Here is a 17583-nt window from a genome sequence, read left to right as displayed (position 1 = left end):
TACATTTTTTATATTGTTAAGGTATGCAACTTCCAACAGGAATGGAAATATTGAAAAACTTTTACTACATCAAATCTGCACTGGAAAAAAATGTGAAAAAGTTATCAATACTATATTGCATGCCTAATACAATGAAAAAGAATCAATGTAAAAATTACAAATGCAAGTGCATATTATCTTTGATTAAAGCTCCTCGAAATAAAGCTGGATTTCCAATAGTTTCTGACAAAACCCTTAGAAAGTAGCTTAGAAAAAGAATACTACAGTTTAAAAAAGCATGAAAAGAGAGGATCAACTTCAAATTTAAAAAAACAAAATTATTTTATACAGAAGACAAAGAAAGTGTTCTGGATTGGTATACCAAATCTTAGACATACCATAATAAATGACAAGAAAAGATTAGGTAAAGACAAAGCGGAAGATTTGAAGTTTTTAGATGATATATCTCCTGCAGTTCTCCAGAAAGTTATCACTTCTGTTGTTCATAAATCTTGTGTGGATGTAAGTAAACTTCATTGCAGCATTTCAGCATCCTCATCACATATGAAAAAGGTAAACTTAATAATAAGTAAACAAACCAGAAATGACATTAAAGCTGCTTTAAAAGCCTCCAAATATCCACCTATCATTCATTTCGATGGTAAAACCTTATTTGAATTAAAAAAAGGCAAGGGATTCAAAAATGACAGATTAGCAGTTCTTTTAAATATTAATGGAAAGGTTTATTTTCTTGGAATACCTTCCCTAGCATCATCCTCAGAGAAAGATCAGTTTAAAGGTGTGATGAATCTCCTTAAAGAATATGAAACCGAAAGAAACATCGGAGGGTTATGCTTTGATACAACTTCAAGTAATACTAGAACTAAAAAAGGTTCCCTGTTTAGAATAGCAAACAATCTAGATATCTATCCATTATTTCTTGCTTGTAGACACCGCATATCAGAGCTAAAGATTGTTTACTTTTGTAATGTTGTAACATAAAGAAAGACATTTATGTCTTTCTTTATGTCACAACATTACAAAACAGGACCAGAGAATGTTTTATTTAAAATACTGAAAGACATATTTGAAAGTCCTGATTTTCATTAGAGGCAATAGAAAAGAACTATCTGAGCTGGTTGTTGCTTATTTGTCTTTTGAAGGTGTAAAAATTAGGAAACCAGGAGCTGTCCACTATGCAAAAGCCATATATTATCTAAAATTGCAATTGCTTTTTAAACAGATTAAATTTGTTCAAGAAGATAAACTGCTTTTAGAAGAAATAAATATAATGGCAGAGTTTATATATATGTTTTTATGCAAAATGGTATTTGCAATTTGACAAAGCTATCAAAGCACCATAACTTGATATTTTATCAATACATAAAATGCATCTATACAAAGATGTTTGTGCCAAACCAGAGGTGATTGAAGCAGTATTAAAATCATTTTACAAACACTCCTGGTATCTTGATTCTACACTTATACCTCTTTCTTTGTTGGATAAAGATGTTTCTAATGAAGAAAAAAGTAAGACTGCTTCTGCTATGCTTCAATATGACATGCCAAACTCTGATTATTTTAAAATAAACAACAAATTGCTAAATGAAGTGGAAAACAAGACTAGGATTGAAAATAGAGTTTATAATGATCCCCAAGTTTATCATTACTAGTTGATCAATTCTCCTACTTGATTTTTGATAGAATTGGGTTAGATAAACAAAGGATTAGACCCTGGCTTACCCTCCCACCTCAGTATTGGTGCACACAATCAAGTTTTAGAATCTTCAAAGATTTTGGTAAATCTCTGGTTGTCATAAGTGATCCTGCTGAAGAAGCAGTAGGAACGATGCAACAGTTTGTGCACAGATATAATAAAGAAGAGGAAATTCAGAACAGACTGCTAACTGTTGATATAGCTAGATTTGCTACAAAAAGGCCAGGAAAAAGTCTTCAAGATTGTCTAAAAAGAGGTTAATTGACTCACTTTCTAAAATGGCAAAAATGATTGAAAAATGAAAATAATTTATACAACAAACTTTAACATTATTTTATCATTCATAAAGTTTTTTTAATTGCAATATTTAATTATACTTATAATTTGCAGCAAAACAATTCTTTTTTTTTTGCGATTTTTAACACTATTTAACACAATAAAACAGCAAAAGTATTCATATTCTGCCTTGACTACCCTTTTGATTTAAAAAGATAAATCAATACCTATATTATATAAAAAAAATCAGTTAAAATTTTTTATATTATCACCTCCCCCTAGCTTGTCGAACATAGGCGTTTTGGGCATTTTTTGACCATTTTTTTTAATTAAATGGGCTCTGGGGGAGGCACAAGAGTGGTCCAATCAGGCTAATTTTTTTCCAAAGTTAGTTTTCACACCAATATCCCACATTTCAAGGGGTAGTTTATTGAAATTTAAAAATTTCCTTAAAAGCAAGTACCTTAATATAACACACACACACACACACACACACACACACACACACACACACACACACACACACACACACACACACACACAAACACACACACACACACACACACACACACACACACATATATATATATATATACACACACACATATATATATAAAAGTAAATCATTTTATGCCCGTTGCAACTTAAAACTTTAGTTGATGTACTTTGAGGTATACTTTGCTGCACCCACCCATGTAAAATTTACATGTAATAACTGATTTCAATAAATGACATACGCTGCCCTCCTAAACTTAAGCAATAGTGTTCAAAAAATTTTTTTTATTTTTCTTTGTCATCTAAAACTTGACTCCTATATTAAAAATGACTACATATATCAAAATTATTGATCATAGACAAGTATAAGATCTTGGTGTAAAAATTTTGAAAAATGTACATTTTTTAAAATGTTTTTTAGATTTTTACTAGTTGAAATGTACCTATGGTAATAAATGATAGAAATTATAGTCAAAATCAGAACAATATCTGACAAAACATTTTTGTGCAAAATATTTTTGTCATCTTTTAAATATTTTGTCATTATCTTAGTCATCTTTGACTTTTATTTAACACTGTTTTTAGGAATTATTTCTAATTTAGTGATCGCTGCTTTTTATAAATTCTGAAATTTTTATCTGTACAAAATACATATGCTTTGAAATAAATTTAACAATTTTCATCGTAAATGCATCTTCAACGTAATGTTCAACAAAAACAGGAAGCAGAACTCTAGTTTGCAAGAATAGAACATGTAAAAAATTAGTCAAAAGGTGCATAACTTCCGATATGACTGAAATAAATATTTAATTAAATATTTAATTTACAAATATTTAATTATTAAATAATATATAAATATTTAAATAATATATAAACATTTAATTAAATATTTATATATTAGATTATTTTACAATAACTATTTTTACATAATTCTTTCCTATTTTTCTTTTTTAGTAACTTCAGCTATGTAACAATTATTCAGTGAAAAGATCCATAGACTCATCTAGAACAACAAAATGTAAGGATGGAATAAACTAAATTGGAGTTTCTTATGGAGAGTAATACCATATCTGCTCATAACAAATTGACATGAAGTTACATCTGCTGTTAGTGTTTGGTAAAGAATTGATGTTAGACTGCAGACTATTAATTTCAATTTCTTTGATCTGCATTAAGCTGGTGTTAATTAGCATGAAATTAATTTATCAAGATCTACTCTACACAAACCTATAAATATAAATGTATATATAGATATACTTTTCCTGTGATAAAGTGCAAACCTTATTTTATATGGTTTTTTCAAACAAAGAATAATGAAAAAAACTTATTGTGTCCTAACCTAAATTGATATAGTAGCAACTATCTTAAATATTTTCTTTAAATCAGTTTATGTATATACTAAAGCCCTCACAGCTCCCTAAATCAGTATGAAGTCAGATATTAGAGTAGGACACAAGTTATTTTAAAAAAAAACATCATGATTTTTTTTAATTTTATTTATACACAATTTCAAAAAATAGAAAAAATAATATCCAACAATCACTTTTGTTGTTGGTCCCAATGATCTGAAAACACAAATTATTTTAATTTGCAAACATATAGAGAGGTGAGGGAAGAAGTATAATGAAATATAATATTAAATAGTTTCATATTTATGCATTTTAAGAAAAAAATGTTTTAGGATTTATACCCAAGAATATTTTTCTATTGTTTTAAATTTTACACAATGATCATGACACAACTAGTCTATAATCTCCTTTGTAACTAATAGTTGAAACAAAGCATTGAGCAAGTTAATAGGCACTCTCTGTGCAAAAAGAAGCCACAAGAGACATTTTAAATCTCTAATGAGTTGGAAATAAATCTCAGTTTCATTAGTAGAATCTCAGTCAATTTTTCTTATTTGAAGTCGTTTTTAAAAAATTTAGGAATCCTTTTAAGTTCCAGTAAGATCTGTAAATTTCCTTTTTATTAATAAATAATTCAGAATAAGTGTTGTTACTGACTTTAAATAAATCAGACTAAAGTCAAAATTAGTCAAAAAATGGAATAGTCGATTTAATCAACTATGGATTTCATACTAATCGAATTGAAAGGTCGATTTAGTCGAGTAATAGTCTTAAAATCTTTATATCTTTTTATTCAAATTTTTCTTTATTTTTTTGTTAATTAACTCAATAACAATAGCATGCACTATTATAGATACTGCTTTTTGTTTACTCTCTTAAAATCTAATTCATAGCATGTTAGCGATATTTATAACAAATGAAACTTTCGGTTATGTATTTTATTAACATTGTAAATATGATTGTATAGACTTTTGATATTTAACAAGTGTTTAAAGCAGTCCCTAAATCATTGGGGTCCAGGAATAAATTGTTCTGTTGTTGAAGCAGACTTGCTGTTATATTATTTTGCTCTATTTAGATATTTAATTGGTGTATTTAAATTTTATTATGTTAAAAATGCAAATATTTAATTTCATTTTATGATCAATCTTTATGATGATAAAAAGTAAATAAAAATTGCTTTATTATTTTTATTACAATTTCAAAAAAAATCTTTTACCATGTTTCAATTAAATCTACTTAAAGTCGACTTTAGAAAATATATTAGTCAATTTCATTGACAGTCCAATTTTTAAAAATTGTAACAACACTATTGTGAATACAGTTTTCCTTGTAACAACTTTGCATTGTGTTTAATTCAATTTAAGAGCTCATTGCAACTCATCTACAGCTAAATATTTATTAGCAAAAAAAAAAAACATTAAACCTTTCACCTTTTTACGTTTTCTAATTGGTTTTTTTCAGTGATTGCAGCCTCTGTTGGTTGTATATTAAATTTAGAATACTGCATTGTTTAAAGACTAAAAGAGTTACAAACTAGAAAAGGTTTTTTTACTTGGATAGGAGCTATGGTAAAGGTGATAGGGTTATGAATTAGCAAAGGTGCTATTACTTGAATAGGAGCAATAATAAACTGTAAAACATAAAATATTTAGATTTTTTATGTCTATATTCAATTTTTTAAAATAACTTTTACCTAGACTTGCATAGTTTCTTAGATTATTTTACAAAAAATATAGCAGTGACATTTGTTACAATTACAAGGTCTTAAATCTGAACTTTTAAGTAGGTCTGGTGAGTTCTTCATAAAGATCTGTGGAGTTTTTTCAATGTTCCATGTAAAAGTCAAAGTGTACAATACTACAACTTTAGACAATACTATTAAGTTATCTTAAATATAACACATTTTGTTGTTATCATATATCTAATTTTATCTTGTTGTTAAATATTACACATTTTGTTGTTATCTTATATCTAATTTTATCTTGTTGCTAAATATTACACATTTTGTTGTTATCTTATATCTAATTTTATCTTGTTGTTAAATATTACACATTTTGTTGTTATCTTATATCTAATTTTATCTTGTTGTTAAATAATACACATTTTGTTGTTATCTCATATCTAGTTTTATGTTGTTGTTAAATACTACACATTTTGTTGTTATCTTTTATCTAATTTTATCTTGTTGTTAAATATTACACATTTTGTTATCTTATATCTAATTTTATCTTGTTGTTAAATATTACACAATTTGTTGTTATCATATATCTAATTCTATCTTGTTGTTAAATACTACACATTTTGTTGTTATCTTATATCTAATTTTAACTTGTTAAATATTACACATTTTGTTGTTATCTTTTATCTAATTTTATCTTGTTGTTAAATATTACACATTTTGTTGTTATCTTATATCTTATCTTATCTTGTTAAATATTACACATTTTGTTGTTATCTTATATCTAATTTTATCTTGTAGTTAAATATTACACATTTTGTTGTTATCATATATCTAATTTTATCTTGTTGTTAAATACTACACATTTTGTTGTTATCTTTTATCTAATTTTATCTTGTTGTTAAATATTACACATTTTGTTGTTATCATATATCTAATTTTATCTTGTTGTTAAATATTACACATTTTGTTGTTATCTTATATCTAATTTTATCTTGTTGTTAAATACTAAACATCATGTTGTTAAATGATAAGTTGAATGTAAACGAGTTCATGAAATTTGTAAATTTAAAAACTTTTACAAATTGAAAAAAAGTGGGACCAAATATTATTGACACTATGCGCGCGCGCACACACACACACACAAAATCTTAAAGCAGATATAAATTTTTTTAAATAGTTTTATATAACGCTTCTCCCACTATATGTACACAAATTAGTTTTCAACTATGCATAAATGTTACTATGCACAGATGTTACTATGCACAGATGTTACTAGGCACAGATGCTATGGGATGTTTCTTGTTTCTAAAATATAAAATAATCTATTTCTTAACATTTGATAAGTTTTTTTTAAAAATCAATTTAATTATCTGAAGCCTTGTAAAGAAACATCAACAGAACATTTTTATTCAAAAAGTTTTTAATTTCTTGTTAAGTATTTGTAAAATTGGTAATATTTATAGTAAAGTTTGAGCACTAACTTTGTTTTGTTTGAGCATTAACTTTATCTTTATTTAAAGTTTTAGACTAACATTGGAAAGTTTGAGTGCTAACTTTATTGGAAAGTTTGAATACTAACCTTTATTGAAATACTAAACCTTTATTGAAAAGTTTGAATACTAAATTTATTGAAAAGTTTGAATACTAAATTAAAGTTAAAACATTACAATATTAATTAAAATGACTTTTTATAAATTGATCTGTACAGAAATTTCTGTCCACTTAATGGACGAACATTCATTTAACTATTTAAAACTGGCTTTAAAAAAAACTTACTTCTATAATTTTATAAATAAACTACTTCTATAATTCTTGTAAATAAAAACTTTATTTACAAGAATTACTTATTTATTTTAAATAGGCTAACCTAGATAGATTTTATATGTTCATACATACATACTTGTAATAAACACTGTATAATTGTATTTTTATAAGGATCAGTAAGTATATTAAAAACTGACACGTTTTATTGTTTAGCTAAAAAGCTGTTTAAATGAAGATTTACTAGTTGTTGCTGTCGTACCTACTTCTCAACAAAATGTAATGTATAAAACTAACAATTTAATCTCTTTTTATTTATTTTTTTAAGCTTTATTCACCAATGTCATATTAAAAAAATTTCTTTTCTGTTGTTGAGTATTTTGATTAAAAAAGCTTAACAAAAATGAAACCGTTTAGTTTTAAAATTAAACATGTTTTTTCTGTTTGTAAATAATGAGTATATTTTATGTACATGAAACGCGCAACATGTAATACTTAATCAGAAGAATTGATATATATAAAATAAATCATAAATTTTTACTGTTTGATCCATAAAAAGGTACTTCTGGGTCAAGCTGACCAACTCTCAACAGCTTTATTCCAAAACAAGATAGTTCAATACCAGTTTTCCAACATGCCCATTCAGGAGGCGCTGCTTTCTTAAGGATTTCTTTTTCATCTTGTGCTTGCCTACTATCAGTAACATTGGAACCTTGAATATCACAGCACAATAATACAATATCACGAATTCGATCATCAGCTATCATCCTGAAATCAAAAGTAATACTACATTATTAAAAACATTTAAAAAATTATTATTAAATGAATCGTTAAACTTAGTTATTCAACCCAGTGCAACAGATGCACTGAGGCAAAAAGATGGCAGATAAAGAGAGAGAATATTTTCACTAAAAAAATAAAAATAATAACAATAATAAAGCAGAATAATAATAATTAGCAAATAAGTATTTTAAAAAATTTATTAATAAAGTTATCATATCCTTAATATTGAAAGAGATTCCCAACCATCTAAATTAATAGATAAGGACTTATGATTAATAGACTTAATAGATAAAAACTAATCTAATTATTCCTATTAATTCTAAACTCTCAATTAAAGCATAGATAAAGAACAAGCTGTGATAAATAACAATAATAAAAAGATAATGAGCAAGAACAAAAAAAAAAGTTTGAACTGAATTATTTAGTTAAAACAACAAATTAATATAATAAAAATGGTAAGTAAACATGAATAATAATAGCCTTATATATATAAAAAAAAAGTACTATTGTAAAAAAGTTAATAACTGAATTATTTTATCAATTTATTTGTGAGCGTGTTTTTAAATTTACTCTGTACGTTAAACATCAACAACTGATCAATTCCTAGATATAAAATTGTTATTACTTATTCTTGTGACATCAGACATGTGATTATAACTACTTATTATTCTAACTTGTAACATCACACATGTAATATACTTTAATAAAATGATAATAGGGTTTTAGATATATGATATAGGTAACCCCTAGTTAAAGTCCAATTGACTTTAACTAGGGGTGCACCAATGCATCTGCATGGGCACCAATGCATCAACCATTTAGCTGATGCATCGACATTGGTCTTGGTAATGATTGGCTGATGCAGATTGTTTTAAAAATTAGTTTTTTTTATTTTATGTTTCTATATTGTATTGAAAAATATAATTACTCCATAAACGCAAATGCATGTATAAGCCTAAGTAAACCTTTCAATATTTTTTGAACAGTTTTTTTATCAGGAGCTAATAAAAAAACGCATTTAGTGTTTTTTTATAAATTAGAAAAGCAATTATATGACTTATGAATCCAAACTATACAAAGAGATAAGTTTAAAATCCAGAAATGTAAATGTAATTTTAAATGCAAAAACAAAATTCTGATTCTCTTCTTGATATTTTTATTTTGCAAAATTTACAACTTTCAACATTTATTTTTATCTATATCAAAATAATCTTTTAGTTGCTTTGCTCAACTTTTTGTATTTTATTTTTGTATTGTTTTTGTTTTGCTTCAACTTTTAGTTTAGTTGCTTATTTAGTTGCTTTGCTCATTGTTGATTCATTTCTTATCTAATTTTATTTCTGAGTTTAATTCCTAGAATATACAGTACAATCTCTCTAATTCGAATCTCCTTAATTCGAAAACCTCTATAACTTGACTGAATGTAAAGTCACTGTGAAATGCGCTTAAGAAACTTTTTTGTTTAACTTTCTATAATTCGAAAATCTCTACAATTCGAATGGATTTTTCAGACCTGTCAGTAAGATTCTCTCAGTAAATCAAACTTTTTAAATTTTTGTCAAATAAAAAGCTCGTTAACCATGGAACTCTTTTTTCAAATTTTGAATGTTTTGATTTTTTTGTTAAGCAATTAATCTGAATTATTTCCTTTTAAAAAAAATCATGGCATCAAAAAGACTGCATAAAGAAAACAATTTAAAGCTGAAATACGAAGCTCTACTGGAATTGGAGAACGGAAAAACAAATAAAGAGGTTTCGAGAATCTTTGACATTCCACAAAACACTCTTTCAACCTGGAAAAAGAATAAAGATATAATGTTTGACGCTTTTCGTCAAGGAAATTTGGCTAAACGGGTGAAAGTTGATACGTATTATCAAGTCAACAAAGCTGTACTTAAATGGTTCAAACGAATGAGAGCTGACAATGTCCCAATCAGTGGTTTGCTGGTAAAAGAAAAAGCTTTATACTTTGTGAAAGAGTTAAGCTTCGAAAATTTTCAAGCTTGGGATGGATGGCTAGACAAATTTAAGAAAAAGTAAACTAATTTCTTATTTTATTCTCTCCAATTTTTATGATTAATGACTTTACAATATATGATTATTCTACAGATTTTTCTTTAATTGCTTTAAAAAAATAAAGTAAATATTTTCCAGAATTAGACATTCTGGAAACTTGCAAAGACCTCGAAGTTAAATTCAAACATACGTATCGCACGTATTAGTTACGTCAAAGCAATTTTAATTTTTTTTTGTAGATATGCTATATCTCCCAAAACCATTTCTGGAGAGGCAAAGTCTGTTAACAATCAGATAATCACTCCATGGCTCGAAACCACACTGCCTACAATTCTCTCTTGAAACCCACTTGAAAATATTTTTAATGCCATTGAATTCGGTCTTTTCTACCAATGTTTGCCTGACAAAAGTTTACATTTAAAAAATGAAAAATGCATAGGAGGCAAGCATAGTAATGTTTGCCTGACTGGGATGGCCGCAGGTAACGTTAAAGGAGAAAGACTTTCAATGTTTGTAATTGGAAAATCGAAGTCTCCTAGATGTTTTAAAGGTGTGAAAAATATTCCTTGTCGCTATCAGGCCCAACCAAAAAGCTGGATGTTGGCAGAATTATTTGAGGAGTGAATTGAAGAAATTGACCTAAAGTTTAGTTTTCAGAAAAGTAAAATTGCTTTAATTGTAGATAATTGTTCTGCCCATCCTAACGTGCAGAAACTTGATTGGGTGGAGCTTAAGGAGTTATCCGATCTCTTAAAGCCAAATATCGCTCACTTGCAGTGAAAAAGCAAATTGCTTCCTTAGAAAAAGAGTACAAGATGCTTAAGTTTTCTATCTTAACTGCTATGTTTATGCTAACAAAAGCATAGAATTCCATTCCAGATCAAACCTTCGTAAATTGTTTCAAAAAATCAGGAATATCATTAGAAGCAGTGGAAAAGCATGTAAATAATGATATCGACCCTTTCTGTGGCTTAGATGTCGACAAGACTGTAATGGAATACTTAAGAGATGATCTCGAATTGTGAAAAAACAAAATTCGATGCAGATTTTAACCTCACGGCCGACGAGTTAGTAGACATAGATTTCGATATTTGCATTGCCAACAAATCATCAGGTGAGGACACCATTGCAGAAGTTTCTGAGCATGATGCTATTGAAACTGAAGAGGAATCCGATGATGAGTGCGCTGGTGTTTCTGACAATGCTACAAAACCAAGTCTGAACAAAGCAATGCATGCTGTCACTGTACTCGAGAATTACAGTCTTTATTCTAACTTTGGAGATGATTTGACAAAGGCTCTTAAAGACATAAATCGTGCCATTGAAATGGATTTAAAAGCCTCAAAAAGACAATCTATAATTACTGACTTTTTTTTGAAAATGTAAAAGTTTAAATCACATACTATATATTGCATTTAGGCCTAAGAATCACTATTTGATTGTTTGTTTCATTTCTATTCGTTACTTTGACCAGAATATTTGAAAAAAAGTCAACTTTCTATAATTCGAAAATCTCTCTAATTCAAACTTTTTTTTTCCCCCGTTAAATTCAAATTAGAGAGATTGTACTGTAGTTAGAAATATATATATATATATATATATATATATATATATATATATATATATTTATATATATATATATATATATATATATATATATATATATATATATATATGTATATATATATATATATATATATAAATTAAACTTATAAATATATTTATTGGGTGGGCACAAAAAAATCCAATGAAAATTGAATAGACTTTGAAAATGTTTATATGACTTTGTAAAAATAAAGTTTACTTAATTATTGTTTAGATAAGTCGATCAGGAAAGTCAGATTATTCCTGTTTTATGATTTATTATTTTATTGCAGTTATTAAAACATTAACAGACAAAATCAAATAAAGACGACGAAACACATTGCAAGGCAGATATTTCACAACTTACTGGTCAACAATTTTACTATGTTTACTATTTTTATCCTAATATACCTATTAGTAAAAAAAAGAGTACACATTTGAAATAAAGGCTGATACCAATGCATTAGTATCGGTACCAATCAGCGTTGGCTGTTTTTGTCTAAACCGATATGAATGAAAACCATTGGTTTTCAAAAATGGTTTTTGGCGGTTTTTTTGTATAGTTTTTTTGAATGTTTATTTATTATACAAAGGCATAAAAACTCAAATTTGTAAGTAATTAAATTAATTTTATATTAATTTGATTGTACTTTGTTGGAAAGCTCAACATGTCTTGCCAAAAAAAATGTTTGAATATCAAATAAAACACACAAATATATTTGAATACCAAGTCTTCGAATACTCAAATAGGATGGCCTATTCTTTATATTAAAGATTCTTATTCCTTAAAAAAATATACGGATATTTTTAGTGTATATTTTAGTTCAACAAAATATTAACATCTAGGTATGTAATAAAATAATTCACAACAATGTTTCTGTCAATTATTTAATTTTTTGAAAATATATCTATCTTCCAGATAAATCATGTCATCAGTTTGGAAATTTGCTGCTCAACATAATATTCTGAATTCAAGAGATGTTAAAGGCATCTGTAATAGATGCAATTCTGTTGTAACATGCTCATGTGGATCCACAATTACTTTGCGGAATCATATTTTGCGTCATGGAATTACTATCAATAGTCCTTGAACTGAATAATCAAGCAGCTGCTTAAATCCAACACCGAAAAAAAAAAAAAAAAAATTTAGACAGTTATTTACAAAAATCAAGCTTAAAAGTAATTGTAGCTGATCTAGCTACAGATGGTGTTTCAATTAAAACAATAACTAACAACAAATTTATTCGCTCATCGATTCAACAAAGAGGAAATCATCTTTCTAAAAGTCCAACAACTGCGATGAATTTAATAAATAGAGATTTTTCTAATAAAAAGCAAGTGAAAAAACAAGAAATTATTAAAAAAAAAATCAAATGGGACATAAATTCAGCTTAACGCATGATGAATACACATCTTAGAGGTACAGAAGGTAGATTGGTGTCAACCTGCATGAAAGCAAATGTAAGAAAACATATAAAACTGGCCTCATTAGGATTTATGGTTCCTTTCCAGCTGAAAATTTAATACAAAATATTAAGGATCATTTGAATTCATTTGGTGTCTGTATGGAAAGAGATGTAGTAGGTTCTACTAAAGATGGTGCAGCAATCAACAAAAAGCTTTTGCAATTAACAGACATTGTTGATCAGTTTTCCTTTAATCATGCATAAGATACAAACGTACCCAAGGAAACAGACACTAATTCAGAAGAAAATGAACATGGATTTACAATGATAATTTTAGTTTTGAATCAGTAAGCAATGAGATTAATGTTAGTAGAAAAAGTAGTGAAATTCATTAAAATGCCATCAGTTCGTAATCAAATTTTTCAGAAGAAAGTTACAGTGGAATTTGATGAAGAAATCGAACTGCATCTGGATGTCATCGTTGAAATTCACCTTTTTCAATGAATGTGCTTTTGTTAAAAACTAAAAAAAGTTTATTCCAGTCATTTACTGAATTAAATGCTCTTGATGTAATCATCAAGCTAGATTTTGAGTCATTAGCTTCATTACATGCTGCTCTAGAGCTAGCAAAACTAGTAGCGGAATTCCTTAGCAGAGAAGATGCAATGTTATCGACAGCAGATACCGTTCTTGAATTCATGCTTGCAAAACTATATGCTATGAATACAGAAATTGCATCTATATAGCATACAAATTTAAAAAAGCGCAATGAAAGAATTAACGAAAATGTTATGCAGTTGTTAAGGTGCTTAAAAGATCCTTTAGTTGTTCCATTAAAAAATACTTTAAATTTTGCTGGAAAACTTGCGTTTAGACTTTATGGATTTACTTCTAATGATGAGGAACCACTACTAGCTGAAGCACCATGTACAACATCGGAAAGTTTACCTGTTTTTCTTAAGGATGAAATAAACACACTTCTCAATAAAGATAGCATCATATTATATATATCAACATACTGATCAACATACTGGTCAATTCAAATGGCTTAAGCAAGAGTTTTTGTTGTACCAAAATACAGGCAAAAGAACAGAAAATCTTGAAAAAATTTAAGGCGATTCTTTCTATAAAGCTCACATCAAGAGATGTCGAACGCATTTTTTCTAGCTGTACTAGTTTCTGTACAAAAATCAAATCACAATTATTTGATGAATTGTGAAAATCTTTAATTTTCTAAAAAATTTTTAACAATAAAAATAAGTCATTATAAGTTTTATTTTGAAATATAAACATAATGTTAGAACACTTTGTTTTAATAACTTTTTTTAATAAAAAATGCAAGATAAACTTACATAAGTTTTAATATTTAACAAGAAAAAACAAAAACCACGGTTAAACGCAGGGTTTTTTAAAAGTAAAACTGAAACCAAGATTTTTTATAAATGCAGTTTTTTGGAAACCCTACAATGATAACAGGGTGGCCAGCCAAAAGCTAATTTAAAAATCCAGGATATTTCCAGGACTTTTTAAGAATAATTTAGGGTTTTTCAAGGATACATTGATTTTTTCTTGACCAGAAAAAAACAAAATATGTTGTCTTAAAAATAAGTTTTATATAAATATAAACATATGTGTATATATATATATATATAAACATATGTGTATATATATATATATATATACACATGCAGTATCGGACAAAACGAGTCCAACCAAATAATGCTAATTTAGTTTCTTTATATAAAAGTGCTGCATTTTTTCAATTTAGAGAAAAAACTATGTAACTGTTTAGAGACAAAGTTCTTCAAGTTTTATTCATCACAAAGCTCATTATTTGTACACGAAAATTAATAAATTAACCAAAAGTTTTAAAAAAAGTTGATTTCCTTCTGGACAAAACAAATGCAACTCAACAAAATGTTGACCAAGCTGTATTTCGCTATCAATATTTTGTGGCGAATTCTTTGTTGTCGATCACAGCCTTGCATCTTCGAGGCATAGATTCGATCAGGTGATCAATGAAACTTTGTGGAATCGCTGCCCAGGCCTATTGGATTTGTTCAAACAGTTGATCCTTATTATGAACACCTTCACCTTTTTTAATTCTGTGGTTGAAGATCTCCCACAGGTTCTCAATAGGGTTGAGATCCGGAGATTGAGGCAGCCAATCCATCACCGATAGGTGGTTGTCTTGAAACCACTGCTTGACTACTTTTGCACTGTGTTTCGGATCATTGTCTTGATGAAAAACCCTTTTTATTGGCATATTGCATTCAGCATGAGGTAACATAAAATCTTTCAGGATATTTTTATACATGAAATGGTCCATTATTCCATCGTTTCGATGTATTGGACCTAGACCGTTAGCAGAAAAACACCCTCAGACCATTACATTGCGTCCACTGTGCTTCACGGTCTTATGGCAGTAACGTAAATCTAGGCGTTTTCCGGCTGGTCGACGTACACGGCAAATGCCATCGCTCCCAATGATGTTGAACTTTGATTCATCACTGAACAGGACAGTTTGCTATTTCTGCACATTCCAGTCAATATGAAATGTAGCAAACAGGAGTCTTTTCTTCTGGTCTTTTAGTCGCGGTCTTCCACCTTTGTTATCTGCTGCCAATTTCCCCGTAGAATGATATTTGGAACATAGTATTGATACGGTCCATTTTTTCACGCGATATTTATCACAAATACTTTTTTGTGACATTCCACTTACGTAATCGCCAATAATTTTCTTTCTTAGCTCCAATCCAAGACTGTCGGGAGCCATTTTTGCACTTGAAGACATAAAAATAAATACTCACGCTTCTCAAGGCTTACCGTGTTACATATACCTTGCGATGATACAATAATGCTCTGTGGAACACAACGCCTTGGTTGGATGTGGACTGTATTGATGTAATGAAACACTTGTTGTATTTCACTTCTTCTATTGATGTTCTTTAATAAAACACTTTGATAAAACTCACTTCTATAAACTGTCTTGATAATACTGACTGATTGACTTCCATATACTGACTGAATTACATGTCGATTTACATGTCTCTTATATAGTAAAATGAACCTGTGTGAAGCTGTTCTGGAAGATTCTAGATGCTTCTTTTCAATGCTTCTGGATGCGTCTGGATGCTTCTGAATGTTTCTGGATACTTTTGGATGCTACTGGATACTTCCAGATGCTTCTTCTGGAAACTTCTGGAAGCTTCTGCATGATTCTGGAAACTTCTGGATACTTCCTTTAATTATTAAAAAACTTCCGTGACGTTGACACGGACCGGACTTAAGAAAATGAAACAAACCAAAAAAGTTGCACTTGTTTTGTCCGCTGCAAAATTATAATATATACAAATACATAAACATATAATTTTATAATATATATAAAAATAGATATTTATATACAAATAAATAAATATATATATATATTATATATATATATATATATATCATAATATATTTTATAATATATTAAATTGGACTATTTTATAATATATTAAATATATTAAATTCAAATGGGACATAAATTCAGCTTAACGCATGATGAATACACATCTTAGAGGTACAGAAGGTAGATTGGTGTCAACCTGCATGAAAGCAAATGTAAGAAAACATATAAAACTGGCCTCATTAGGATTTATGGTTCCTGTCCAGCTGAAAATTTAATACAAAATATTAAGGATCATTTGAATTCATTTGGTGTCTGTTAGGAAAGAGATGTAGTAGGTTCTACTAAAGATGGTGCAGCAATCAACAAAAAGTTTATGGAATTAACAGACATTATTGATCAGTTTTCCTTTAATCATGCAATTCATCTTGGTGAATGCAACAAGTTAAACAAGAAAAATAAAGATTCAAACGTACCCAAGGAAACAGAAACTGATTCAGAAGAAAATAAACATGGATTTACAATGATAATTTTAGTTTTGAATCAGTAAACAATGAGATTAATGTTAGTAGAAAAAGTAGTGAAATTCATTAAAATGCCATCAGTTCGTAATCAAATTTTTCAGAAGAAAGTTACAGTGGAATTTGATGAAGAAATCGAACTGCATCTGGATGTCATCGTTGAAATTCACCTTTTTCAATGAATGTGCTTTTGTTAAAAACTAAAAAAAGTTTATTCCAGTCATTTACTGAATTAAATGCTCTTGATGTAATCATCAAGCTAGATTTTGAGTCATTAGCTTCATTACATGCTGCTCTAGAGCTAGCAAAACTAGTAGTGGAATTCCTAAGCAGAGAAGATGTAATGTTATCAACAGCAGATACTGTTCTTGAATTCATGCTTGCAAAACTATATGCTATGAATACAGAAATTGCATCTTTATAGCATTCAAATTTAAAAAAGCGTGATGAAAGAATTAACGAAAATGTTATGCAGTTGTTAAGGTGCTTAAAAGATCCTTTAGTTGTTCCATTAAAAAATACTTTAAATTTTGCTGGAAAACTTGCGTTTAGACTTTTTGGATTTACTTCTAATGATGAGGACCCACTATTAGCTGAAGCACCATGTACAACATTGGAAAGTTT

At 28.2% G+C, this 17583-nt stretch overlaps 1 protein-coding gene across 1 annotated transcript in view; it reads right to left on the bottom strand.

Moving 5' to 3' along the window:
- The window catches only part of LOC101240745 (leucine-rich repeat serine/threonine-protein kinase 1), a 228046-nt gene that overhangs the window by 72025 nt on the left and 138438 nt on the right, over positions 1 to 17583 (bottom strand). The window contains exon 19 of the mRNA XM_065792720.1: positions 7803 to 8029. Within this exon, the coding sequence (XP_065648792.1) occupies positions 7803 to 8029 (227 nt within the window). The remainder of the gene's footprint in view (positions 1 to 7802; positions 8030 to 17583) is intronic.

This window comes from Hydra vulgaris, chromosome 03, assembly GCF_038396675.1.
Source record: "Hydra vulgaris chromosome 03, alternate assembly HydraT2T_AEP".
Classification (NCBI taxonomy): domain Eukaryota; kingdom Metazoa; phylum Cnidaria; class Hydrozoa; order Anthoathecata; family Hydridae; genus Hydra; species Hydra vulgaris.
Note: the sequence above shows the minus strand (reverse complement) of the source record. Positions and strands in the feature narration are given on the sequence as shown.